This window comes from Heptranchias perlo, chromosome 12 (assembly GCF_035084215.1).
Source record: "Heptranchias perlo isolate sHepPer1 chromosome 12, sHepPer1.hap1, whole genome shotgun sequence".
Classification (NCBI taxonomy): Eukaryota; Metazoa; Chordata; class Chondrichthyes; order Hexanchiformes; family Hexanchidae; genus Heptranchias; species Heptranchias perlo.
In genome coordinates this window covers 18,081,556-18,108,185 of record NC_090336.1, presented here as the reverse complement: position 1 = coordinate 18,108,185, position 26,630 = coordinate 18,081,556, and the positions used below count along the sequence as shown (strand labels likewise).

The 26,630-nt window shown below is 44.7% G+C and overlaps 1 protein-coding gene across 2 annotated transcripts in view; it reads right to left on the bottom strand.

Annotated features, from left to right (window-relative positions):
* Positions 1-2,863: 2,863 nt before the first annotated feature.
* The window catches only part of slc25a22a (solute carrier family 25 member 22a), a 144,806-nt gene continuing 121,039 nt past the window's right edge, over positions 2,864-26,630 (bottom strand). Inside the window, exons 9-10 of one of the 2 annotated variants that reach the window (XM_067993719.1) lie at positions 24,948-25,023; positions 2,864-3,951 (exon numbers count right to left, since the gene is read on the bottom strand). In XM_067993719.1, coding sequence (XP_067849820.1) covers positions 3,867-3,951; positions 24,948-25,023 — 161 coding nt within the window. In that variant the 3' untranslated portion in view covers positions 2,864-3,866. Of the gene's footprint in view, positions 3,952-18,798; positions 19,488-24,947; positions 25,024-26,630 lie in introns of those variants that run through there. The other variant, XM_067993718.1, reaches the window with a different exon arrangement.

Here is a 26,630-nt window from a genome sequence, read left to right as displayed (position 1 = left end):
GAGAAAAAGATTAGTGAAGACAAATGTAGGTCCCTTACAGTCAGAAATGGGGGTGATTATAATGGGGAACAAAGAAATGGCAGAACAATTAAACACATACTTTGGTTCTGTCTTCACAAAGTTCACAAATAACCTGCCAGAAATGTTAAGGAACCAAGGGTCTAGTGAGAGGGAGGAACTGAAGGAAACCAGTATTAGTAAGAAAATAATGCGAGGGAAATTAATGGGGCTAAAGGCTGACAAATCCCCAGGGCCTGATAATCTACATCTCAGAGTACTAAAGGAAGTGGCCCTGGAAATAGTGGATGCATTGGTGATCATCTTCCAAAATTCTATAGACTCTGGAACAGTTCCTACAGATTGGAGGGTGGCAAATGTAACCCCACTATTTAAAAAAGGAGGGAGAGAAAAAACAGGGAATTACAGACCAGTTAGCCTAACATCAGTAGTGGGGAAATGCTAGAGTCTATTACAAAGGATGTGATAACAGAACACTTGGAGGGCAATAATGGGATTGGACAAAGTCAGCATGGGTTTATGAAAGAGAAATCATGCTTAACAAATCTACTGGAGTTTTTTGAGGAGGTAACTAGTAGAATAGATAGGGGAGAACCAGTGGATGTGGTGTATTTGGATTGTCAGAAGGCTTTTGATAAGATCCCACACAAGAGGTTATTGTGCAAAATTAAAGCACATGGGATTGGGGGGAATATACTGGCATGGATTGAGAATTGGTTGACAGACAGGAAACAGAGAGTAGGAATAAACGGGTCTTTTTCCAGGTGGCAGGCAGTGACTAGTTGGGTACCGCAGGGATCAGTGCTTGGGCCCCGGCTATTCACAATATATATCAATGATTTGGATGAGGGAACGGAATGTAACATTTCCAAGTTTGCAGACGACACAAAGCTGGGGTGGAATGTGAGCTGTGAGGAGGATGCAAAGAGGCTCCAATGTGATTTAGACAAGTTGGGTGAGTGGGCAAGAACGTGGTAGATGCAGTATAACACATTTTAAATGTAAGGTTGTCCACTTTGGTTGTAAAAACAGAAAGGCAGATTATTATCTGAATGGTGATAGATTGGGAAAAGGGGAGGTGCAACGAGACCTGGGTGTCCTCGTCACCAGTCGCTGAAAGCGAGCATTCAGGTACAGCAAGCAGTTAGGAAGGCGAATGGTATGTTGGCCATCATTGCAAGAGGATTTGAGTACAGGAGCAGGGATATCTTACTGCAGTTATACAGGGCCTTGGTGAGACCACATTTGGAGTATTGTGTGCAGTTTTGGTCTCCTTATCTGAGGAAGGAGGTCCTTGCCATGGAGGGAGTGCAACGAAGGTTTACCAGACTGATTCCTGGGATGGCAAGACTGACGTATGAGGAGAGATTGGGTCGACTAGGCCTATATTCACTAGAGTTTAGAAGAATGAGAGTTGATCTCATTGAAACATATAAAATTCTAACAGGACGAGACAGACTAGATGCAGGGAGGATGTTCCCGATGGCTGGGGAGTCCAGAACCAGGGGTCACAGTCTCAGGATACGGGGTATGCCATTTAGAACCGAGATGAGGAGACATTTCTTCACTCAGAGGGTGGTGAACCTGTGGAATTCTCTACCACAGAAGGCAGTGGAGGCCTAGTCATTAGATGTATTCAAGAAGGAGATAGATATATTTCTTAATGCTAAAGGGATCAATGGATATGGGGAAAAAGCGGGAACAGGGTACTGAGTTAGATGATCAGCCATGATCATTTTGAATGGCGGAGCAGGCTCGAAGGGCCGAATGGCCTACTCTTGCTCCTATTTTCTATGTTTCATTTTCAGTAATTTTTCCACTTGTGCACTTTCAGTGCGGAACCTGGCAATGTGCTTGGGCCATGATTTCCTCGTCCATTAACTAGCAAACAGAAAATAAGAGGCTGAGCATGTGTGATTTCCCGACATGTACTCCAGTGGGTGGGGCTCTGCACTGGGACTGTGAAAGTGGAAAATTCACCCTATATACTTTCTACTCTGACTTCTGATCCGATGGAGGTGCATGTGCTTATATTTGTTCTGATGTTCCTGCTGCTCATCTTGATCCTCTGAGTTACTGGACTTAGATCTCCTGTCATTAAAAAATCTCTCTCTCCCTCAACTTACTAAATTCATCTGCTGTCCCTGTAGCTCTCTCAACCAGAATAAATAAAAATGCTCAACTTCTTGTCAAGCAAAATCAATCCATCAATTTTTAATTTCCCCTCTGCTCAAATCACTAATCTTACTGACTTCAAAAGAAAGTTGAATTTACAAACTGTCTCATCACATCTCTCAGGATGTCCTAAAGTGCTTGACATACAATTAATTTCTTTGAAGCACAGTCTCTGTTATGTAGGCAAACCCGGCAGCCATTTTGCACAGTTTCAGAAACAATGAGGTGAAGGATGGGTTAATCTACTTTAGGTGGCATTGGTTCAGGGAAAAATGTTGGCCAGGACACCAGGGAGGTCCAGGCTCTTCTTTGAATAGTGTCTTGGGAACTTTTTAACTCCCACCTGAAGCAGTGGGACAAGCAGATCTGGGGGGTGGGAGCTTCAGTTTAATGTTGCATCTGAAGCATGGTGCCTCCTGTTTGAATAGTGTCATGACATCTTCAAAGGCCATCTCACCACAGGAACAGGCAGAGTCTTGGTTTATCTGACAATGCCGGACTTCCTGGAGCGTCAGCCTAGATTCATGTGTTGAAGACCTGGAGTGGGATTTGGACGCATGGCCTTTTGACTCGAGAGGCCAGAGTGCTGCTGACTGACCCAAGCTGACATAATGTCCATCATCAGGAATAAGGAGGGGGAAAAAAAGACAACTGATAAACTGATTCCACTCAGTGCTTTGGTCTCAATAACCTTTATTATTTTGCCACATGACATAAATTACACAGAATTCAATGATTCTTTTTATACAGATCCATTTACAGATTTAAACAGCTCCATTATGCAGCAGCTATTGAACGCAGTGTACAGGGCTTCACTTCAAATAACAGTAATTCACAATATTACACACATCACAGCGGGGTAACTTTGGATCTTAATTGCGACTGCATTTAAACAACCCACTGCTGAGGAAAACATTTCACATTGTCATGAGAGTTTGGGAAACACAATTTTTTTTTAAAAACATCCATTTAAAAAAAAATCTGTTTTTCTAAGAGGGGGGAAGCACGTGCTGCTCAGAACAATAAGCGCAAAAATAAATCAGCTCCAATTTATTTTGAAGCTTTAGTTAATGTGGTAAGGAGAGCTGTTCCCAGTACAGCAGGAAATAAAACACGGCAGATTTCATGATTTGCAGGTCAATTATTACCTCCATTATTCTGCAGTAATGGGCAAATACACAAAAATATCATTTTAACTATATTCTTGCTCAAATGTCCAGCACATATTTCCATTGTTCTTTTAAATAAACAGACATTTATAAATTGCACTCTCTTGTATATCATTAAGGAGCTAGTGTTTAGTAATGTAGAGTAGTTAAATATCTCCAATTAACTTTTGTTTAAATGCTGTCTATTATTTATTCAACACTGAAGTAAATCTTCACTCTAAATCGCCAATGTCAAACTTTTTCATAACTGACTACAAATGCTTCAAGTTACAATGGTCAAAGGATTCAGATGCTGAATTATACACAGATTGTCAAATGCAGTCCACTCCCAACTAGCTAAGCCGACTGTTCCTCAGATTACATCATCTGTTGATTTACCCCTATTCTCTTTGCAGTATCTCGTTAATCCGTGACATCATCTGGCAGAATGGTTTGCTCCAAATTTTGAAGAGTTTTCACTTCAGGATTTTCGACTATTTAACACCAGGCTTCGATAATTAGTTGTCAACATTTTAAAAGAATGTCGTTAGGTTGTGGATTTACTTTTAAATTGTGATCAGCAAAAAATATCTGAATTTCCATTTCTTCCCTAAAGTTTAAAAACAGCAAGTCACTGTTAGAATGTTGTGGAAAATTTTTACATCAGCTCATTTAACCTGCAGCGAGTCTGCTTTTGAAATCACAGGCTGCCTTGTGGGTATTGCCTCACACCCAAACTGCCCAGTTCATAAGCCCGCTGAGAAGTATAATAGGGAATTGAACACACCAACCAAACTTCTGCACTGAACTATTCTCGAGTCATTTTTTAGAAAGTGCATTCGCTGGCAGAAAAATGATACAATTTGAATCAAACAATTCCCTTTTTGGTAATTTTTCCCCCCCGCCAAAAGGCCCATTTCTGCACTCCTCAAAATTCAGATTAAATATTCTGCTCCTCCCTAATTTGAAGAGTTTTGCTTACTAGCACAAATCCCACTTCTACCCACTGCTAGCAGTACGATGGACAACAAGGTACCAAACATTCTTCTCCTCCCTTTGCATTCACGGGTCCTTCTCTCAGTAAATAATTTGCAAACAGTTCAGCGGAGAATTTACAAAGTGATAGAAAGACAGACTTGCATTTATATAGCACCTTAGCACGTCATTAAAACATCACAAAGTGCTTCACGTAGTGAATTACTTTTCGGAGTGCAATGGCTTTTGTTATGTAGGCAGCCATTCTCCACCAGCAAAGTCCCACAAACAATGACATGAACGATCAGTTAATTTGTTTCCTTTTGGTGCATTAGTTGAGGGAGGAATGTTGGTTAGGAAACCAGGAGAAGTCCACGTTCTTATTCAAATAGTGTCATGGGAACTTTTTAATGCCCACCTAGAGTGCTGGGACAAGCAGATGGTGGGGAGGGGCCTTAGTTTAATGTTGCATCTGAAGCACAGCACCTCTGACAATGCAGCACTCCCTCAGTACTACATTAGACTGTTAACCCACATTATGTGAATTCAAACCCACAATCTTCTCACCCAAGAGGTGAGTGTGCTATTAGTTGAACTACACTGTTAAAAGTCACACACACACACACACACACACACACAAAAAATCACACATCTGAAAACAACAACCAAGGAGAACTTTAACAAGTTCATTGCTAATGACTACAGCATGTAGAACAGGCAGAAGTGTGAATATAAGTAGTGAGGTTACCGTCGATGTGGGATACTTCCCCTCCCCCCCAAAAAAAGGAAACATTTATGACAAAATAGTTATCACTAAACTCACTCTTCAAACTGCTGCTAGTTTGGTTCAGGAATATTGCACAATTTACACAGTGTTGCAATGAATGGAATTGGATTACAAAACAAGATCTGCATGTATTACTGAACTGTAAACTGGAAAAATTACAACACTAATTATTCATGACACTGAAATGCACTAACATAGAAAGCACAGATTATTTTGCATATTAATTAAGTGATTGATAACTTATTGAACAATGCACAACACGGTTTCTTTTCGAACAGTTGCAATGAAAAAAATCTAACCAACATCACAAGCATCACCAATCAACAGCTCCACGTTAGCAAAGTACATTCATTTCTCAGACAACACTACACCTTTTCACCACTTGCCCTGTATGACCAGCTTTACATCAGTCCTGGTAATATAGTGTTTATTGCCTGCATGATTGCCAGGGCTCCATTCATAATTCCACATAACACAGATAGCACAGGTACTATGACTCATGATTCCTAAAATTCTGCACTGAAAGTATGGTCAATATTTCCATCTATTCACTCCACCCACCCTGAGCTCTGCTCTTTGTAGAATTTATTGTTCAGAACGCTTTGCTTTCTGTTTTTGCTCAGCAAAAAAACATGCAACAATTTCCCCCCCCCCAAACTGTGCCGATTCAAAAAAAAGGAACAAAATTGGCCCACTTTGGATTCATGCTCCATATATCTCCTCCACATAAGTGCAGTAACTGGCATCGCAATGTACAACAGATTGAAATTGGGATTAGAAGTGAAAACCAGAATTCTGAATCCAGACCCAATGCTCAGATAGCCTGGGTGTTCTTGAGCGAACTGACAATATATGAGAAGAACAAACAATCGATCTACCAAATGGATACCCAATTTTAAAGCTCAAATATAATTCGACTGGCAGAATATTTGGTTCCTCTGGATACAAGATGATGCAGCAGGACTTGGAGGGTTAAATGCATGAAATTCTATTTGAAGAATATAGCTCAGGGGGTCAACCAGCGGCTCTCGGCAGACCTGCTGTTCCATTTATCCTTATGGATCAGTTCATAGCCCAATAGCTCGGGTTGTTGCTGGAGCCAGGATTCAGAGGACAAAGGGAGAGAGACATATGTGGCAACTTGCATGCAACACTTGGAGGTGCAGGACCAAGGAGGTATTACTAATGGTCGAGTAATCGTTGTTCCAATTTTCCTTAGCAGTAGCAAATTACCTCTGCCATGCAGAATTAAACAAAATCTATTGTTAGCTTAAGGCGAGAGTACCACCCAACATTTCCTCATGGAGACTCTCTCAAACATGGGCGTGTCCAAATCCTTGGTGCTATCAAATGTAGTGATTTGTTTAAGGTTCTTGGGCCTTTACTGCTGCACTTTAAAGTATTATTGCAACTTAGGCGTAGCAGAAGTTTAATTCTTCTGCCATACACTATCACAGATAATTACTCGAGCTGAATAGGTCAATGAAAGGGCTGAAGCCCCTCTCTAGGCTGGACTGCAAGATATGCTAGGCATCTGGCAATGGGCCTGAGGCAAACATCAGGTGTCAAGTCTGCAACTTGATGGGTTTACAAACACTGCAGCTTCAAAATTGCCATTGAGGGAGCATTATTGCACAAGTCTCCTTAAATTAGTGCTTATGGAAAGAGAGACAATAGAAATAATTAAATTAAGTGAATGGAGTTGCTTAATGACAGCTCTGTCAGAGGAGAGGAGAGGGGCAGAGATTGATTAAGATTAATGGACAGATAGAGAGTACTAGCGCAAGTGTGGGCTAATCATTGATCACTAAGGTGGCAGGCTGTAAATTTGTCTGAAAGAGTGACACATTGAGGGGAATTTTAACCCACCCCACCTGGCGGGAACAGGGTGGGAGGGCCTTTAAACTGGAGCGCTCAGCCTTACCATTAGAACTTGCTCAAGACCCTCCTGAAACCCCGTTCCCGTGACTTACCTGCTAGCCGGCGAGCCTTCCAATTGTGCCAGCCTCTGACTGCCCGAACTGCCACTCCCATCTGTCAGCCAGCTGCTGCTCCCCCCCACCATCCCCCATTTTGGGCAGGCAGCTGGCCAGTTGTATTGAGCTGAGTTCAAATATCCCGGGCCTCAAACTTAGGCCTGCGGGTGAATTTTGCACTTGCCCCGCCCCCCCATAATCTACTGGGGTTAAAATCATCCCCATTGTGTTTGTGTAAATTAAGAGATAGTGTAGACAAATGCAGGGTATCACTGTAAATGATATTGAGTGGAAGGGTCTGTCCATGATCAGGGTAGGGGCCTTTCAAATACATAACCTAAACATGAGGATTACTATCACTAAACGATGACACAGGGAAATCAAACAAAATACAGGCTGAAAACAGTGTTTCTCTTCTGGAAAAAAAGTCTTGTGTTTTGTAGATAATATTTGTGGGTGAGTCCAGAACAAGGGGGCATAAATATAATTTGCCACTAAAGGTCAAATAAAAGAATTTAGGAGGAATTTCTTTAGACAGTGGTGAATGTGGATCTCGCCGCCACATGGAGCGATTAAAGTAGATAACATTGACATGTTTAAAGGGGAGGCTTGATGCACACGAGGGAGAAGGGAATAGAGGAACACGGGGCAGGATGAGAAGAGGTAATTAGAGAGGGAGGAGGCTCACGTGGAGTATAAACACCGGCATAGACCAGTTGGGCCACATGACCTGTTTTCTGTGCTGGGATTCTACATAATTATCTTTAATCCCCATAACATGGAATAGCTGCTGAATATTAAAGCCAATTATTGGGGGAAAATGGATAAGGACAGACTGTATCACTGAGACAATGCCAGACAAACTCCCAATCTATTTTGGATTCAGAACTCCATTTTCCATACCTCAAATTTCATTCTTTCACTGCTCCCCATAGTAGAGCTTCTGATAGTCAAAGCTGCCAGTATTCATGAGTTGATAGACCCTGCACTTACCCTGACTCACTAAATCCAAATCAACCTTGACAGAGGAAATGCAGCAAAACGTCACTAAACTGTCTCAATGCAAAACCATTCCAGTTAATCTCTGAATTCATTCCTACCAACTGTGCTGCTTTTCCATTTTAGGTGAAATTAAAAAAAGTAACTCCATCGACAGAATTATATAAAATAACACTTTGATAAGCAAATACTGTACTTCTGGAATAATTCTAGGGGGAATAATTAAGCAGCATGGAGTATATTAGATATATAATTATAAAATTAGCAAAATTTGATGCTTGTGATTTTCCAATATACATTATTAAATGATTAACAGTTAAAAGACAGATAACTAAAATGGTAATAGTAAGCAGTTAAAAAAGGACTGCACTGGAAAAAAAAAATCCGTTGTGAAAACAGGATTATGCATTGCTCCCGCCTCACCCTGCTTTACAAAACAGGGTGCACGACAAACGCAGTAACTAATACTTCATTATATAATTCGCCTGTTAGATGCACAGTGACACAAGGACTAAAACTTAGCACTGCGGCACTCGGCAGTTAGAGAGTGAGAGAGCCGGTAAGTGAGATCAGTGGCCCTGCAGAAGTGAACAGTTGCAATGTAATACCGTCTGTAGTTGCTTTTGTAATGTTTAAGGAGTCTCAAGGCCGCAGGACTTGATCAGAGGAGCCACAATCACCATCCACCGGTCTCCCCCCTCTATTTTAGCTGGCGTTGCTGTTCCCAAGGAAAACCTATTGGGAGCTGGAGATCCATCATTCCCATTGTTACAAAATAGGGAATCCTACTCTGCACTTTTAAATGAAGATCTGATGGCAGCTCATTAGACCCACAGAGAAGTGAGTCTTCTGCTGCTGTCAGAACAATGAAGGTCAGATCGTTTATACTTACAGGTGTAGCTGATGGCTGGAGAATGGTGTGGTTGCCTTCAGCTGTATTTTTTAGTGCCGTACTGCTGTAATATAAGTGAGGTAGGCACTAAAGTCTCAGTAGGCATCAAGACCCACCTCACAAGTTGAGTTTACAAGGCATCTCTGGGGGAAAAGAAGCACTAGTGATGAATGTTAAGAAGGTGCAATTGGTAGAGCTGGTTACTGCTGTCTGCCATTTTATGATGCAAGTTCTATATTGCTTGCATCCGCGTCAGTGGAGAAAGTCCATGGCTAAAAGTCGCAAATGCAACTTGCATTTATTGAGAACCTTCAATATAATAAATGTCCCAAGTTGCTTCACAGAGCAGAAAACTGACAACAAGCAATAATAGAAAAAAATTTGAAGAGCTGAAAATTAGGATATTTTAATGGTATGGAGGGTGCCAAGGCAAAGGGGTTTAGAGAGGGAAATCCAAAGAATAGGGCCAAGACAGCCGAAGACTTTGCCATTTGTGGTGAAGGGAGGGACAGATGCACAGGATTCCAGAGTTGAAGGATTCAAGGGCACGGTTTGGGATATAGGGTTGCAGAAGAAGGGCAGAGCGAGACCAGTGAAGGATTTATAAATAAGTATGGAGATTCTGAACTCAATACTTTGGGAAATGGGGAGTCAATGAAGGTTGATTAGGGCAGGGCTGAAGGATGATGGGATATGGTGGGGGACAATATGGGGGTGGCAGATTTTGGATGATTTGGAGTTTGTGTGGGGTGGAGCTCAGAAGGTCGGCTAGGAGGCCACTGGACAAATTGAGGTTACAAAGAGTTTCAGCAGTGTTGGGATGAAGTAATAAGAGATGAAAGTAAGCAGCCTTGATGATGGATAAGATATAGGGTTCAAGGCTGGTGTTGCTCAGGTACTGATGGTGCACAACCTGGTCCTGTTTGACCCTGAACAACACCACAGAAGGTGTTAAGAGTTGCAGGCAAGGGTATGGAATTTTTGGCAGCAGCTGAATAGGGTCACTTTGGTCTTGTTGCTGCATAGTTAGAGAAAGCTCTGGTTCATCCACAACTTGAAGTCAGAGAAGCAACTGGACAACATCTTTGCTGTCGTGGAGTCGAGCAGTGGTGGAGCTGGGTATCATCATCATACATGTGGACTCTAACCCCTTGCCTATGGATCATGTTACTGAGGGGGCAAAAACATCCCTAATTTGAAAAAGGAAGTGGCCAAGGATGAAACCTTCAGGAACTCCCAATGTGAATGTGGTGGTGGGAGTACAGTGCAAGTAAGGGTGGCTTTGCCAAGCTGGACCATAGAGGAGAAACAATAAAAGTGCTTGGACATTTACCTTGTGGAATGCATTTGAGAGGATATGGAGGGATAATGTGCCACAATCAGTCACAAAGGAAGTTGTTGGCTACTTTGACCATGGTGGTCCTAGTGGGAGGGGCAGAAACTAGACAGAAGGGATTCCAACAGGAAATTGTGTGAGAGGTGAACATGGAGTTGGGTGGTAATGATATGTTTAAGGGTTAAGAGGAGAAAGGAAAGTTAGATAGGGGAGGTAGTGGAGAGAATGGAGTTGTTTAGACTGGGCTTTTTAAGGAAGGGAGTGGAATGATGTCAGCAGTTTTTAAGGTGGGGGGATAGGGGAATAGTGCCAGTGCAAAAGGAACCAGTGAGCACTGGGGCAAGAAAGGTAGTTACTTTGTTAGGAGTCGGGTCACGAGTGGATTGAGGGAGCAAGAGTTGGTGTCATGGGGGAGATGAGGCTATTGAGGGTTGGAAGAGGAGAAGATGATACAAAATGATATGGGTTGAGTCTGGGGTGAGGGAAAAGCTGTATGCATAGTTGATTCAATCTTGCTGCTGCTTCTCTGAATTTTTCTTGCAGGGAGTCAAGAAATGCTCAGTTTACTCCTCTGCCTTCCAAGTAAAATGAGGTTATAGGAGAGGCAGTGCTCAGGATGGCAAATAAAATGTAAAATATATCTAAAAATTATTTTTAACAAATTATTGGCCAAGGATTACAATTTCATTCAACAGGGTGCATGGCACACCAATCACCTTTTCATATGTATATTTAGTTTTAATTCACTGTATGTAGACTCCATTGTACCACCTACCATCCTTTCACTTCCATTAGTTCCTTGGGGAATTCTAGCAGCAAACCTTGAAGAACATTTTCACCTCCTGTGATTACAACAGTTACTCAACTGGTTTTCAGGGTACCCATGTTGTCCATAATATCCCAATGCTCCAAAACAGGAATTAAAGCAAAAAAAAAAGTTCAAGGTTACAATTGCCCTGGGAGGAACTATGTGGATGAGCATAAGCTAAGACACTGCACTGGGCAAAATTTGTCCAACAACCCCTTACACACTCTCAAGTCATAGTCTGGGAACCGTACAGGGCCTATTGAAGTGTTTCATTATAATGGAGTTCCACTGTAGTGTACGAAAACAGCAAATGCTAGAAATTTTGGCAGATCAATCAGCGTCTGATAGATTTAACTTATCTCCCTCCATTTTCTGTTTTTAATTCAGATTTCAAGTATTCAGTTTTTCTTGTGCACATTAAGATGAAGGATGTTGGCAGGACACCAAGGGCTCGATTTTAAAACAGAAAACAGAAGTGTGAGTGCGTTGGGGGCGAAGAAAATCAGGATTTCCAAGAGCGGGCAGAAATCCTAGCTCCAACGTGCCTAAGAACGCGCATGACCCAGAGTCATCTGGGTGCGCGCGCCGTTCCCAATCCTGGAAGCCCCGGTGGCAATTAAAGCCGGCGGGACGATATTTATACAAGGAATTCAAGTACTTAAAATTCTTGAAATATACATAAATCTAATTAAGAGTGAAGGCAAGCAATTTCAACCCTGCCTCAGCGTGTTTCCCGTGCTGTGTGAAACATGCCATGGGGAACAAGTCGTGTTTCAGCCGGCGGCCATTTAGACATTTTAATCCCAGTTTGACAGATGGGGATAAAAGGTGAGTTATTGCAGCAGGGCACTCAGTTCTCTCAGACAAACTTTTGGCTGGGAGATCTTTGTGTTTAGACTGAAAATTCTTGGTTTCCACTCAGAATTGTTCTGTTTACACATATTTACCAACTTTTCAGACCCCCTCAAACTGACACCATCAGGATGGGGGGCACGATGGCTGCATTCACCAGTACATCCGAGGAGGAGGAACACCATCCTCGCCAGGCATGGTGTGCACTTCTGCCACTTGTAGCTCCACATCACAGTGCTGCGCCACAGGCACCTGCACAAGAGCACAGAGGGGAACGACATCGCAGGAGGCACTACCCTCGTTAGAGGGTCTACAGACCGAGGCTCAGCTTCCTGGACCTCTCTGAGGAGTAGTGCATATGGAGGCTGAGAGTGAGTTGCCAGGTGGTCGCAGACATCTGCAGCCTCCTTCATGCCAAGCTGCTCCCGGGTGGGCCTGGTGGCATCTCATTACCTATCGCAGTTAAAGTGACCACTGCCCTCAACTTTTTTGCCTCCGGATCATTCCAGGGTGCCACCGGTGACATTGCTGAAGTCTCTCAGTCGTCTGCACACAAGTGCATAAGGCAGGTCGGCTTGTTTTGCAGAGCCTCGCAATACGTCAACTTCCCGATGGACGACTTCAGACAGACTGAGAGGGCGGTGGGATTCCACTCTGTGGCCGGCTTCCCGCGGGTACAGGGTGCAATCGATTGCGCCCATATAGCAATCAGAGCACCTCTACACGAGCCAGGACTGTTCATCAACAGAAAAGTGTATCAATCCATCAACGCTCAGCTCGTTTGTGACCACGGAAAAAGATTCCTTCACGTGTGCGCCAGATTTGCTGGCAGCTGCCACGATTCCTTCATTCTGAGGGAATCCAACATCCCGGGCCTCTTCCATGCACCGAACACCCTTAAGGGCTGGCTCCTCGGAGACAAGGGATATCCCCTGCACATGTGGCTCATGATATCTCTGAGGAACCCCATTACCAAGCAACTGTGTCGATACAACGACAGCCACATCACCACCAGGTCTATAATTGAACATGCAATAGGACTGTTGAAGATGCAATTTCGGTGCCTTGATTGTTCTGGGGGAGCGCTTCAATACGCATCAGTGAGAGTGGGTCGCATTGTAGTAGTGTGTTGTCTCCTGCACAACATGGCGCAACAGAGAGGGGTACCGGTAGAGGAGGCCCCATCCCCTCATCCACCATCCACATCTGCCATCCACATTGAGGAGCAGCAGGAACTGCAGCAGTAGCAGGAGGAGGAGGAGGAGGAGGAGGAGGATGAACCCATGGACAGAGCAGCAGCTCACCTGGTTGCTCCTGAGGCCAGGGAATCACTGATATGTGAATGGTTCTCATAAGATCTGAAAGTGAGAAGAGTCCAGTCCTCTCACCACCTGGAAAGAGCAGCGCCAGCACCAGCACCCCCGCAAAAAAGTCCTGCAACTACACATACACCCACTGTAAAGTGACCCACTGGGTGGCATCAAGTGCTGCTGTTCATGGTGAAGCTCATGAAAGGGCCCTCTCAGAAGAGCCAGTCAAGAATGGGCAAGACGTGGCTGTGGTGGTAAGAATGATAACATTTAATGTGACTTTAACAAAAACCAAATATAAATGAAAAACATGACAGTCTGTCAGACACCCTTGTGCATACCCTTCGTGATCACAAATCCTTAGCCTTTCTCTTCCTGCTGCTTCGCGGGGTGCATCCCCTGTGGCTGCAGCAGAGGTAGTGGCAGGTTGCTCATGTTCATGGCCAGACTGCTTAGATGCTTTCGGCCTTCGCCCTCTGGGTTTGCAGCCTGAGGGCCCCTCCAAAGGCTGCTCCACCTGTACCTGTGCAGGGGCAGACTCAGCCACCTGGAGAGGAGGCAGCATTGCGGATCCTGGTTGAGACGGGGCAACGGGTGAGACATGGGAGCGCTTTGAGTGGCGTCCCCACTTCCATGTCCCCTGTCACCATCATCCCTCTCTTGGATCAGGCCCACATTACACCTACCATCCTGCTGGAGAATAGTATGGGAGGACATGTGTGATGCCTTGGAAGCCCAGTTGTAAAGTTTCTGTCTGCCTGTTTAAGGCGGCAGAATGTTGTTCATCGTGATTCCGAATGGCTGTTGTCAGGGCCTGAATGGACTCATTTGTGAGCCGTGCTTGAAGTTCAATGGAGGCTAGCCTTCTCTCCATTGCAAACATTCCCGCACTTACCTGCGACACTATCTCAGATATTTCAGCAGTTACGTGTGACACTATCTTGGACAGTTGCTCACGTCCCTGTGACACTATCTCAGAGATTCCCTCACATCCCTGTGACACTATCTCAGAGATTCCCTCACATCCCTGTGACACTATCTCAGAGATTCCCTCATGTACCTGTTGCACCATTCCACTAATGCAGGAGTTGGACTCCTCCATCCTCTGCGCTATTATGGAGAGTGTGCGTGGCACCTGTTCCAGAACCTCGCAAATGTGCTGCTGTCCCTCGATCATTCTCCTTTTAAAGGCTGGCCCCCGGGGTTCAGTATCTGCGTCCAGCTGAGCAGAGCCTGGAGAGGAGTGCGCCCACCGAGGCGGAATCTCCACAGCTGCCCCTGCCACCAGTGTCTGCTCGTGCTCACTTGTGTGCGGTGACTCACCAGGTGCTAACCCAACTAACCGAGGTGTGAGTATCTGAGCTGGTGGATGGCTCGCCCTCAGAGGCCGGGAGCTCCTCTGAGGAATCACCCTCTGCCGTCACTCCAATTGTTGAACGACCTGTAAGAGAACAGAAGGTAATATTAAGCATCATCACAGATGTGTCATGTTGCGATGAGCATACTGAGGTGTTCAACATGCCAAACATTGTTAACATCAATTCTTGTTGCGTGTGATGAATGTTAAAGTTGTGTCACCAGACATTTGTAGTGTGCCATTCTCGACATCCCCGATGGACAGGAACTCGAGGGTGCAGCTGATCCCCAGGGCCTCCTCCTCCGCGTCTGTGAGGGCCACTAATTGTTGTGGCCCCCCCCTCCAGTCCTCGGCCTCTCGCGTGCATTTTGCACTCTCTTCTCCCAGAAGGGGAGAAAGTACAGACGTGTGAGTGAGTGAGGATGAAGTGGTCAGCCGATGAATGCATTGCTTTGGGTGAGGCTGACCGTGAAAGAGGTGCATCAGAGGTGAGTATGAGACAGAGACATCACATTGGATCTGGATTGGGGTGAGTGGCAGTGGTGGGGTCCACAAATGGAGAGGTGAGGAAGTGCTCAGGAAGTGAAGGTAAGTTGAGGATGAGCCTTAAGTGGGTGTGAGGAGTGATGTGATGGATTAGCCTTGGCAGTGCAGAATGAGTTGGGGGTGGGGGGTCGGGGGGGGGTGACGTGGAACACAGAATGTAGGAGAATCAGTAATTGTAATCACTTTTGTTGACCTAGTTAGGTCATTGAAACGCTTCCTGCGCTGGGCCCAAGTGCGGCAGATGTTGCTACTGCTGGTGACCTCCTCTGCCATCTCAAGCCAGGCCTTCTTGGTGGCAGAGGCAGGGCACTTCCTCCTGTCAGCCGGGTAAAATAGTTTTCTTCTCCTCCTCCTCCTCTCCCTGGCCAGTAGCAGCTGAAGTGAGGCATCGCTGAATCTTGGAGCAGCCTTGCCCCTGTGCTGCTCCATTGGGTCTCCTTGCTCTTTGCTCCAGCAAAATCCATTGGAGCAATAGCCCGTTAAATCCAGACGCTCCAGCTGACAGCCTGTCATGCGGTTGCACAGTCCGCCCACTGCGCAGCTTTCGGACGGCAAACCCGAAAACAAGATTAAGGGGCACCAATTAAGTCGCAATTGCATAGGGAACGGTAAGTTTTTATTATTGGGTTCGCCGTGCGCCCACAGAACACCTCCCCCCACTCCGCTGCCATCCCGCCGCCCTTTTAAAATCGAGCCCCAAGTGTCAGCATCAAGCAGTCTCAGTACTCTGCTCTAACAATGGTAGCTCTGCCACAACTGCTGAACAGTACTCTCTACTGCACCAGTGTGACACCGACCCACTTCCCACACCAGTCAGCCTGTCGTGTATCTCGGTGAGATTGGCAATTTAGTGCCAATTAGGAACAGTTTTGTGAGACTGCCCAAACTCATTTCACATAGGACCCTTACTACCGGCAGATAGAAGAAGCTGTCATCTCATTAGTGTAGGCCGGATTTGAACTCATGTCCCCAAGGTGAAAGGCAACAGTCTAACCCGCCGCATCACCCAGTCCTCCCACGGATTTTCCTTTTATCTATATTGCACGGTTATGGGAAGAACTTTTTTTTTTAAGGTCTCAAGATCCAAATGCAATTGTTGCCAGAGATGAGTTATTTAATGGGTGGTCCTTACCTCATGTATGCTCAAGACTTCCAGACAGCCAACCTCAAATCCCTGTACAGTCTATAAGCATACAATTTCATTGGTAATTAAAACACAAACAGAAATTCAGCACCTCCAAGAAAGACGGGGACTATAATTCTCTCGAGTCATGTGAATCAGAGGTCAAGTAATACTTTGGGATCAGTACTGACATATTAGGTACAAGGAGTACTGAACTGTAAAAGCCAGAACTTCACATTCCAGCATTCCCAAGGGATCGCATTGGGGATTTTAAAAACATGGTCATAAAAGGAATTGGTGCTCAGGGAAATGAGGAAGGACTGTAGGAAATGGTCCCTTTTACAAAAATATTACTCTTTTTTAAGAAAAAAAATTCTCCCTAGCTAAACCTATGTGAATTGTACCCGTGTTTTTTTCTCTCCATTGAATACTAGCAGCATGTATGACACATGTATATCCAAAAGGCTTCTCTCTGGTTCCATTCTCCAACAGTATAACTCCAAACATACCAGCCCTCAGAAAATTACTTGAATTGTACAGAAGGTTCGGTAGACAGAAGACACCAGATGTCTGGGAGTAATCCAATCAGCGTTCAGATAATGTCATAAACCTTCAGAACAAAGCGTTACCAGTTTGTTGGTCATTTAAACCCTAGAATTACTTCCTCAGCATCACCAGGATTTTAGTAAAGCAGCAAACTGATATTTTTGCACCATGTCCACTTGAATTATGAAAAGGAGATTTTGTCTTTCCAAATAAAGTACTGGAGAAAATATTTTGAACTATATCACACAAGAGTGATCTACTGGTGGCTGCTGATGGTAGGTAGTGGGAGCAATTTGAGTACATGAATTAAGAGCATCACTCAAGATTAAAGCATATTGGCTTTTGTGCAATTTTTAAAAATATTATGGCACCAATATGCTAATTAAGTCCAATGGCAACAAAGCTGTCTGTAATCCAGCAGCAGATATGTGTGTTAGAATAGAATCGTTACAGCACAGAAGGAAGCCATTTGGCCCATCGAGCCCGTGCCGGCTCTTTGTAAGAGCTATCCAGTTAGTCCCATTCCCCCGCTCTTTCCCCGTAGCCATGCAAATTTTTTCCCTTCAAATATTTATCCAATTCCTTTTTCAAAGCCATGACTGAATCTGCCTCCACCACCCTTTCAGGCAATGCATTCCAGATCATAACTACTCACTGCATAAAAAAGTTTTTTCTCATGTCACCTTTAGTTCTTTTGCCAATCATCTTAAATCTGTGTCCTTTGATTCTCAACCCTTCCGCCAATGGGAAGTTTCTCTATTTACTTTATTTAAACCCGTCATGATTTTGAACACTTCCATCAAATCTCCTCTCAGCCTTCTCTGCTCTAAGGAGAACAACCCCAACTTCTCCAGTCTAGCCACGTAACTGAAGTCCCTCATCCCTGCAACCATTCTAGTATATATTTTCTACATCCTCTCTAAGGCTTTCATTTCCTTCCTAAAGTGCAGCGCCCAGAATTGGACGCAATACTCCAGTTGTGGCTAAACCACTGTTTTATAAAGGTTCAACATAACTTCCTTGCTTTTGTATTTGTGTTTCATGTTTGGATCCCATTAATGTTGGAATGATGGCGGCTGCTTGTTCTAATATCACGAGCGAGTTAAAGCCGTTCCAGGTGAAGCAGGTCCCCTCAAGCCACGAGGCAGCGGTCTGTATGATATTGGGTTATTTTGGAGGCTGAAACACAAGAGGAAGGACCCGTCATCCAAACAGGAGCAGACAGTCACCGAAGCTGGCATCTGGGAGCCGGTGAGAGAGAGCATTGCCACAAAGTGTGTCCATACAGTACGGTGGGAAACCCTATCAACTCCCCCAGCTTCGGTGCAGGCGGTCTGCATTTGCAGTCAGCGCTATTCAGCAGCCACTTACAATTAAAATGACGTTGCTTTCAATACTTCATTCGAGCTCAAAAGTGATTGGGATCATTTCAAATTAATCGCCATCACCTATCATGTCTGCACCAAGGTTTCTCCGGCACTGTCCCAGCTTTGTCAACTGAAAAGCTCTCACAAATCGATGATAGTCCCTAACCACCAGCAGCCACTGACTCCTGATCTCTCCAGGTTTTGTTCTACACACATGCAAATTTTGTGGAGCCCAAATTCATTTTAAATTTGCTTGTCTCAAGTTACATTTTCAGAACTCAAAATACCCAGACACTTGGTTGGGGGGGGGGGGGGGGGGGAGGTGAAATTCAGCTTGGTCGGTGATGCAAAACGGGTGGTATTGTATCGGCCGCCCGTTAAACGCCCTGCCCAACATTCAATTCCACTGAAGTCAATAGAACTGAATATCGACGGGGGTGTAACGGGTGGCCAATGCGATGCCGCCTGTTTTGTGTCCCCGCCCAAGTCAAATTTCATCCTCTAGGTGTTAGAGGACCAAATTAACTGCTATTCCAACAACCAACACCACCATGTTCAAGGCAGTGCTGTAAGGATGGACTCTACACAGCATTTCTTTTTTTAACAACAAAGTCACCCAGCACCTAGGCACAGAATCCCTCCGCATAAAAAATCAACTACTATTGACAGGCCAGTTAACAAGTGCTCTGCTACTGGAACTCCATTCAGGCTCCCGCAATGTTCCTCTACATCCTACATGGGAATGACTGGATGAGGGGGCCTTTTGTTTTCTGCGGGGATGATCCTTTTAGAAGATTTCTGATGCATCAGTACTGATCAATTCAAGAGTTACAGAACTACAATAATTCTGATAATAGCTGGTGCTGGCTGACCCCAGACACATTTTCATCCTAGTGTTAACAATTTAAACAAAACAAACAAAAAAAATACTGAAGGTCTTTAGGAATGATTGGGAGAAGAAGAATAAAGTTCTGTTGCTGTGATGAAGGTGGGGGGTGGGAGATTGAGGGAGGAGGACGGTGATTTGAGTTTTAGTCTCCAAAAACTGTGCTGTTCAACTGACATACTTAATCCTGTGAAACCAGGCCGGATATCTAGCAGAGGCGCTCCACCTGGGTTTAATATCGTCTGCTCGGAAGCATCTCTAACATGGTCTCTGCTATTCCCAGGAAGTAAACAACTTGTGCAATGCCAAAGAGGGGGGCGATAACCAGGGCTCTGCAGTAGGCGCCCTTCAGGAAAGCTCTTGCTCCTTCATTTCTCCAGATTTTCCTACAATGGGTAAATACGACAGAAAATCAGTACTGTTCCATGATTCCCAACACCGACACAATTGTGGCCCAAATACTGTTACATGCGGATCAAGACTACCATTACACAAAATCATACGGTGGCTAAGCATGCTGGAGCACCAGCACGTTCTGCGACGGGGTCCCCGACCCTATCGAGTTCCCAATCTCAGCCACGTCTCCGTCGGGAGGCAACAATCGGACGCCTGGTACTTCCCTACAATGACAGGGAGAAATATTGGAAGGAGAGTCACTCCCAGCGTGACCTGTGCGCCACCTTGAGTCTGCTTTCACAGCAACAATGGTGACGGACTGGGAGGTCAGCTGTTGTTCATGAATGTCACAAAGCAATTTTTAACACTCCAATTTTTCCCTTCTCCTCTGCTGAAGGCATTGTCTTCTCACTGGGGTACAGTTCCATGGGAACTGAGTACCTTCCAGTATTTCATCCCAGTATTCATTCTTCATGTGTAAGCTTAGACTGTATCTGTAATCTATTCGACCATGGAGGGTATCAGATCTGAGCCTAAGCCAGTCCTCTCCTGATATCCACACACACAAGCACTTTCCAGTAGGAGTTGTTGGATAGCAATCAGAAGTAGAAGTCCTTGCAGATATTTCCTCTGCTTAACTCAGTCCAGTTACACTGAAAAAGACCAATTAATCATATTTATAACCCCTCTCATCGAACCATTTAGACTAAGATAGAGTCTGAAGAAACACTTTATGAAACTTTTGAAAAATATATATCAGAAGCTATTTGCAGGAGTGTTGATGAGTGATGTACTAGGCTGACCGCTTTAGGTATGGTAAAAAAAAACAAATAAAACATACGATCATACGAATTAAGAGCAGGAGTAGGCCATTCGGCCCCTCGAGCCTGCTCTGCCATTTGATAAGATCATGGCTGATCTGATTGCAACCTCAACCCTACCTTTGACTCCCTTGTTAATCAGGAATCTATCTAATTCAGCCTTAAAACTATTCAATAGCCCTGCCTCCACTACTCTCTGGGGAAGGGAGTTCCACAGACTCACGACCCTCTGAGAGAAAACATTTCTCCTCATCTCCGTCTTAAATCGGAGATCCCTTATTTTTAAAATGTGGCCGCTAGTTCTAGCCTCTCCCACAAGGGGAAACATCCTCTCAGCATCTACCCCTTCAAGTCCCCTCAGGATCTTATATGTTTCAATAACATCACCTCTCATTCTTCTAAACTCCAGTGTATACAGGCCCAACTTGTCCAACCTTTCCTCATAAGATAACCCCTTCATCCCAGGAATCAGTCGAATGAACCTTCTCTGAACCACCTACAAAGCAAGTATGTCCTTTCTTAAATAAGGAGACCAAAACTGCACACAGTATTCTAGATGTGGTCTCACCAATGCCCTGTACAACTGTAGCAAAACATCTCTACTTTTATATTCCATTCCCCTTGCAATAAATGACAACATTCCATTTGCCTTCGTAATCACTTGCTGTACCTGCATACTACCTTTTTGTGATTCATGTACTAGGACACCCAGATCCCTCTGTACCTCAGAGTTCTGCAATCTTTCTCCATTTAAATAATATACTGCTTTTCTATTCTCCTGCCAAAGTGGACAAGTTCACATTTTCCGACATTATAGTACATCTGCCAAATTTTTGCCCGTTCACTTAACCTATCTATATCCCTCTGCAGACTCCTTATATCCTCTTCACAACTTACTTTCCTACCTACCTTTGAGTCATCAGAAAATTTAGCAAATGGAGAGAGATTGCAGAACTCTGAGGTACAGAGGGATCTGGGTGTCCTAGTACATGAATCACAAGTATGCAGGTACAGCAAGTGATTACGAAGGCAAATGGAATGTTATCATTTATTGCAAGGAGAATGGAATATAAAAGTAGAGATGTTTTGCTGCAGTTGTACAGGGCATTGGTGAGACCACATCTAGAATACTGTGTGCAGTTTTGGTCTTCTTATTTAAGAAAGGACATAATTGCTTTGGAAGCGGTTCAGAGAAGGTTCACTCGACCGATTGAAAGACTTTTTCTTTCAATTTGATACTATCTTTAACGTTCTTAGTTAGCCACGGATGGTACTTCCTTCCCCTAGAGTCTTTCGTTCTCACTGGAATGTATCTTTGCTGAATGTTATGAAATATCTCATTAAATGTCTGGCACTGCATCTCTACTGACATATCCCTTAACCTAAGCTCTCAGTTCACGTTAGCCAGCTCTGTCTTCATGCCCTCATAATTGCCCTTATTTAAGTTTAAAACACGAGTCCTAGACTTGTGTTGTGCAAATAACTTGCATTTATATACAGCTTTCACATTCTCGGTATGTCCCAAAGTCCTTCATAGTCAATTAATTACTTTTGACATTCAGTCAATGTAGCCACGTTGCTATCGCAGCAAGATAAATGTTGGCCCGGACACCGAGAGAACTCCCCTGGCTCCTTGAATCGTGCCACGGAATCTTTTACATCCCATCTGTAATGGTAGGTGGGACCTCAGTTTAACGCCTCACCCGAAAGGCAGCAACTCCAATAATGCAACACTCCCTGAGTACTGTATTGAACTGTCAGTTGTCACCGATGCTCAGCTTGGGTTCCGCCAGGACCACTCGGCTCCAGTCCTCATTACAGCCTTGATCCAAACATGGACAAAAGAGCTGAATTCCAGAGGTGAGGTGAGAGTGACTGCACTTGACATCAAGGCAGCATTTGACCGAGTGTGGCACCAAGGAGCCCTAGTAAAATTGAAGTCAATGGGAATCAGGGGGAAAACTCTCCAGCTGGAGTCATACCTAGCACAAAGGAAGATGGTAGTGGTTGTTGGAGGCCAATCATCTCAGCCCCAGGACATTGCTGCAGGAGTTCCTCAGGGCAGTGTCCTCGGCCCAACCATCTTCAGCTGTTTTAACAATGACCTTCCCTCCATCATAAGGTCAGAAATGGGGATGTTCGCTAATGATTGCACAGTGTTCAGTTCCATTCGCAACCCCTCAGATAATGAAGCAGTCCTTGCCCGCATGCAGCAAGACGTGCACAACATCCAGGATTGGGCTGATAATTGGCAAGTAACGATCACGCCAGACAAGTGCCAGGCAATGACCATCTCCAACAAGAGAAAGTCTAACCACCTCCCCATGACATTCAACGGCATTACCATCGCCAAATCCCCCACCATCAACGTCCTGGGGGTCACCATTGACCAGAAACTTAACTGGACCAGCCATATAAATACTGTGGCTACAACAGAAGGTCAGAGGCTGGGTATTCTGTGGCAAGTGACTCACCTCCTGACTCCCCAAAGCCTTTCCACCATCTACAAGGCACAAGTCAGGAGCGTGATGGAATACTCTCCACTTGCCTGGATGAGTGCAGCTCCAACAACACTCAAGAAGCTCGACACCATCCAGGACAAAGCAGCCCACTTCATTGGCACCCCATCCACCACCCTAAACATTCACGCCCTTCATCACCGGCGCACCATGGCTGCAGTGTGTACCATCTACAGGAAGCACTGCAGCAACTTGCCAAGACTTCTTCGACAGCACCTCCCAAACCCGCGACCTCTACCACCTAGAAGGACAAGGGCAGCAGGCCCATAGGAACAACACCACCTGCACGTTCCTCTCCAAGTAACACGCCATCCCGACTTGGAAATATATCGCCATTCCTTCATCGTCGCTGGGTCAAAATCCTGGAACTCCCTACCTAACAGCACTGTGGGAGAACCTTCACCACACGGACTGCAGCAGTTCAAGAAGGTGGCTCACCCCCACCTTCTCAAGGGCAATTAGGGATGGGCAATAAATACTGGCCTTGCCAGCGACACCCACATCCCATGAACGAATTTTTAAAAAGTCTTGATTATGTCCATACTGAATCCTGAGCCCACAACCTTCTGACTCAGAGTTGAAAGTGCTACCAACTAAGTAAAGCTGACCAATGGGGGACTATTTAAAATGTTACACCTGGACAAGGAATTCCACACAGTCGGACTGCCCAGGATACGATTTAATAAATTGAAAGTCCTATATTTAGTTCAGAAATATGTTCCATCTGGAGCTCACTACATTTCAGATCTGATTCGTTGGAGGTACAAAGACCAGTAAACAGTTTACTCATAATTAATAATGTTGGGTATCTCCATGGCAAGTGTGTAAGGGCTGGTGTAAAGCCAGACCATGGCAAGTTTCAGACACAAACCAACAGGGAAGAGTCACTCAAACCCAGGTGTTGTGCCTTGTGCTGGTATCAGTGCCCCTCCCCACAATCACCCACACAGTTGCCCATGCAAGTTAAATCGAAAATCCGACGTCACTTATAGTGCTGTTGAACAGGTGGCCATCAAAACTACAGCACAAGGTTTTCATTCACTTTCATTAACTTTTAAATCAGGATCTTATCTTGAATGTGGTTAAGAATTGAGCTGGGAGGAGGCATATTGGGTGATAACCAACAATGGAATTACTAAATAACAAAATATATTGGACAATGTCTTGATGACTTTAATAGAACATTACCTTATGCTCAAGGACCAAAACAGTGAAACTTAATAGACTGAAGAACAGTCATGTTAGAAAATCCTGATCAGTATAAGTGGAATATTGGTCTCCTGATTATATTAATGTTAAAATGAATTAGCTCACAAATAACATGCTCTAGGTTTCAGGCTATGAGGTAAACTTGGGTTGCAGAAGCAACCTTGCATAGACAGTAATATCTTCAACTTTCGATAAACACAAATGTCCCCCTGTTACCATGAGATTATAGTTTACTGCCTGACACCCGAAACTCATTTGGACACTGCAGCATCAAATTATTCCAAACATTCATCATAACGTACATGACTAACATCACTTGCCTGCACCCCTACTTCAGCTCATTCGTGCCTTTGTCACCTCCAGACTTAATTATTCCAATGCTCTCCTGGCTGGCCTCCCCTCCTCCATAATCTTCAGTTCATCCAAAACTCTGCAGCACCACATTCTATCCCACACCATGTCATGCTCATCCATCATCCCTCTCATCGCTGATCTGCAACCTGCCCCACAATGCTTCAAATTTAAAATTCTGTTTAAATACCTCCACGGCCTCACCCTCTCCTTATCTCTGACCTGTTATAGCCCAACAAGCACCCACCCCCACCTCCCTTTTTCTGATTCTGGCATTCTAATGCACCCCTCTGCCCCTTCAACCTACCTTTAGCTGCTGCGTCTTCAGCCACCTAGGTCCCAATCTCTGGAATTCCCTCTCTAAGCCTCTCCATCTCCTCTCCTCCTTTAAGATTCTCCTTAAAACCCAGCTCTGACCAAACTTTTCATCACCCTTCCTAACCTCTCCTTTGCCCAGGAGTCTGTTTCCTCCGTATGTTTTTCCATGTTAAAGGCACTACATAAAGACAAATTGTTGTTGATTAAGAAGATATACATCTTTATCTATTACCTGGTGCAGTCTATTATTCCTGAGTATGAATCTTCATTAATTCCTCTTTGAAGAGATTGAAGTCTTGTCTTTATTACTGAAGAGGAAGAAAAAACAAAAAAGTTGTAATGGTATGTAACAAGATTAAGAATTCCATGTACCAAATTGGCTTCCACCCCTCCTCATGTTGGTGTACAGTTCCATTAATGCAGACTGCCCGTCACTACCTCAGCCAAGTGGACACTCTTGATGTGTGAATCCAGATAGTCAAGTGTTGGAAGGCTACTCCACTGGTAGGAGTGGGGTTGATTATCACATCTGTGCCCCAACGAGTCCTCACTCAATATTGACCTACGCTGACTTTGTTTACAGAGTGGAATCGCCAAGTAGCGATCAGGACAAGGAATTCTGGCTAATTTTTCTCTTCTTTAGCCCCACTGCACTGAGCCAACTGTAACGTCCCCACTGTTGCCCTGCTGAGATCAGCTAACTTGGGCACAAGTCCATGGATTGAAGTGCAATTTTATTACAAACAGTGCCGGCATAGTAGGATGGGTGCACCAGCACTTCTGGGGATGGTGGTGTGAGCAGCTGGGTGTTTGGGATGGGGACCCCTCCCCCATCGGTAAAGCACTGGCACGGTGGACTGCACCCCTGGCATTGACCTGCCTTTTTCTTTGATCAGACTCTTGGGCCACTAGAGCCTACTCAGCTTTTCCAGGTTTTCATGCTCCCCTCTCCAATTTAGCTAACCTGCTTTAACTATTCACGCATTCTCTGGGTCTCGTACATGTCTTTTATTTCTCAAATTTTTCTCATCATGTCTCCTTTTGTCTTACGCTATTATCACGTCTGTAAGTTAACCATCTCCTGTTCACTAATAACCACTTTACAGCTCATTCTTTCTCTTTTCTTATGTATGTGTTTTTTCTTCCCCTCCCATTCCCTCGCTCTGTTCCTTTTTCTAAGCTGCTCCTCTGTAATATCTTCAGATTCTGATGACGGGCTATGCCTGAAACAAAAACTGCCATTGCCCAAGGAAACAAGGAAGTTAAAAGTTTAGTCTGCGTATAAACTGCAATTTACATTGGCTGGTGTTCAAAGTGTCCACAGCTTTCCCAGCTTCTTAGCATTACTCAACAAAGGCCTGAAACCATTCAGTGGTCGGGAGTCATCCTCATACTAAAGTCACACGATTTACTATGGTTATCATGCAAGTTAATCTAGTAGAGCTGGGTTACCAGCTTTTGCCAAATCCCAAGCCAAATGCGGTCAGGATAGAGGCAAGGCAGAGGCTTCAGCTCTGATGCTTTCTTTGTTGATGTTAAAAATTCAATTAAAATCTTATTTACTAGTGCTTCCATGTCATAAGATAGCTTCACAGCATTGGGTCAGTGCTGCACCAGCTCTCTGGCACAGAGCCGCGAAGAAAGGCATGGTTCTATCCAACATGTGTGGGTGGCCACCAGGTTTACAAACTGAGCGCAAACCTCTGCCATTCTCATGTCCACACACACGAGCAGCTCTCAGTCTTGCAGCACGGGGGGGGGGGGGGGGGGGAGGACCAGTTCCTCATGTGCGCACGCGCACGGGCGCATACACCCACACACGAGTTGAGATGGTTTTGAGCCCGACCAGAAGCAAACGAGCAAGAATGTAGAAGTGAGTGAACCACTTAGGATTTAAACGAGCCCCAGATCAGCA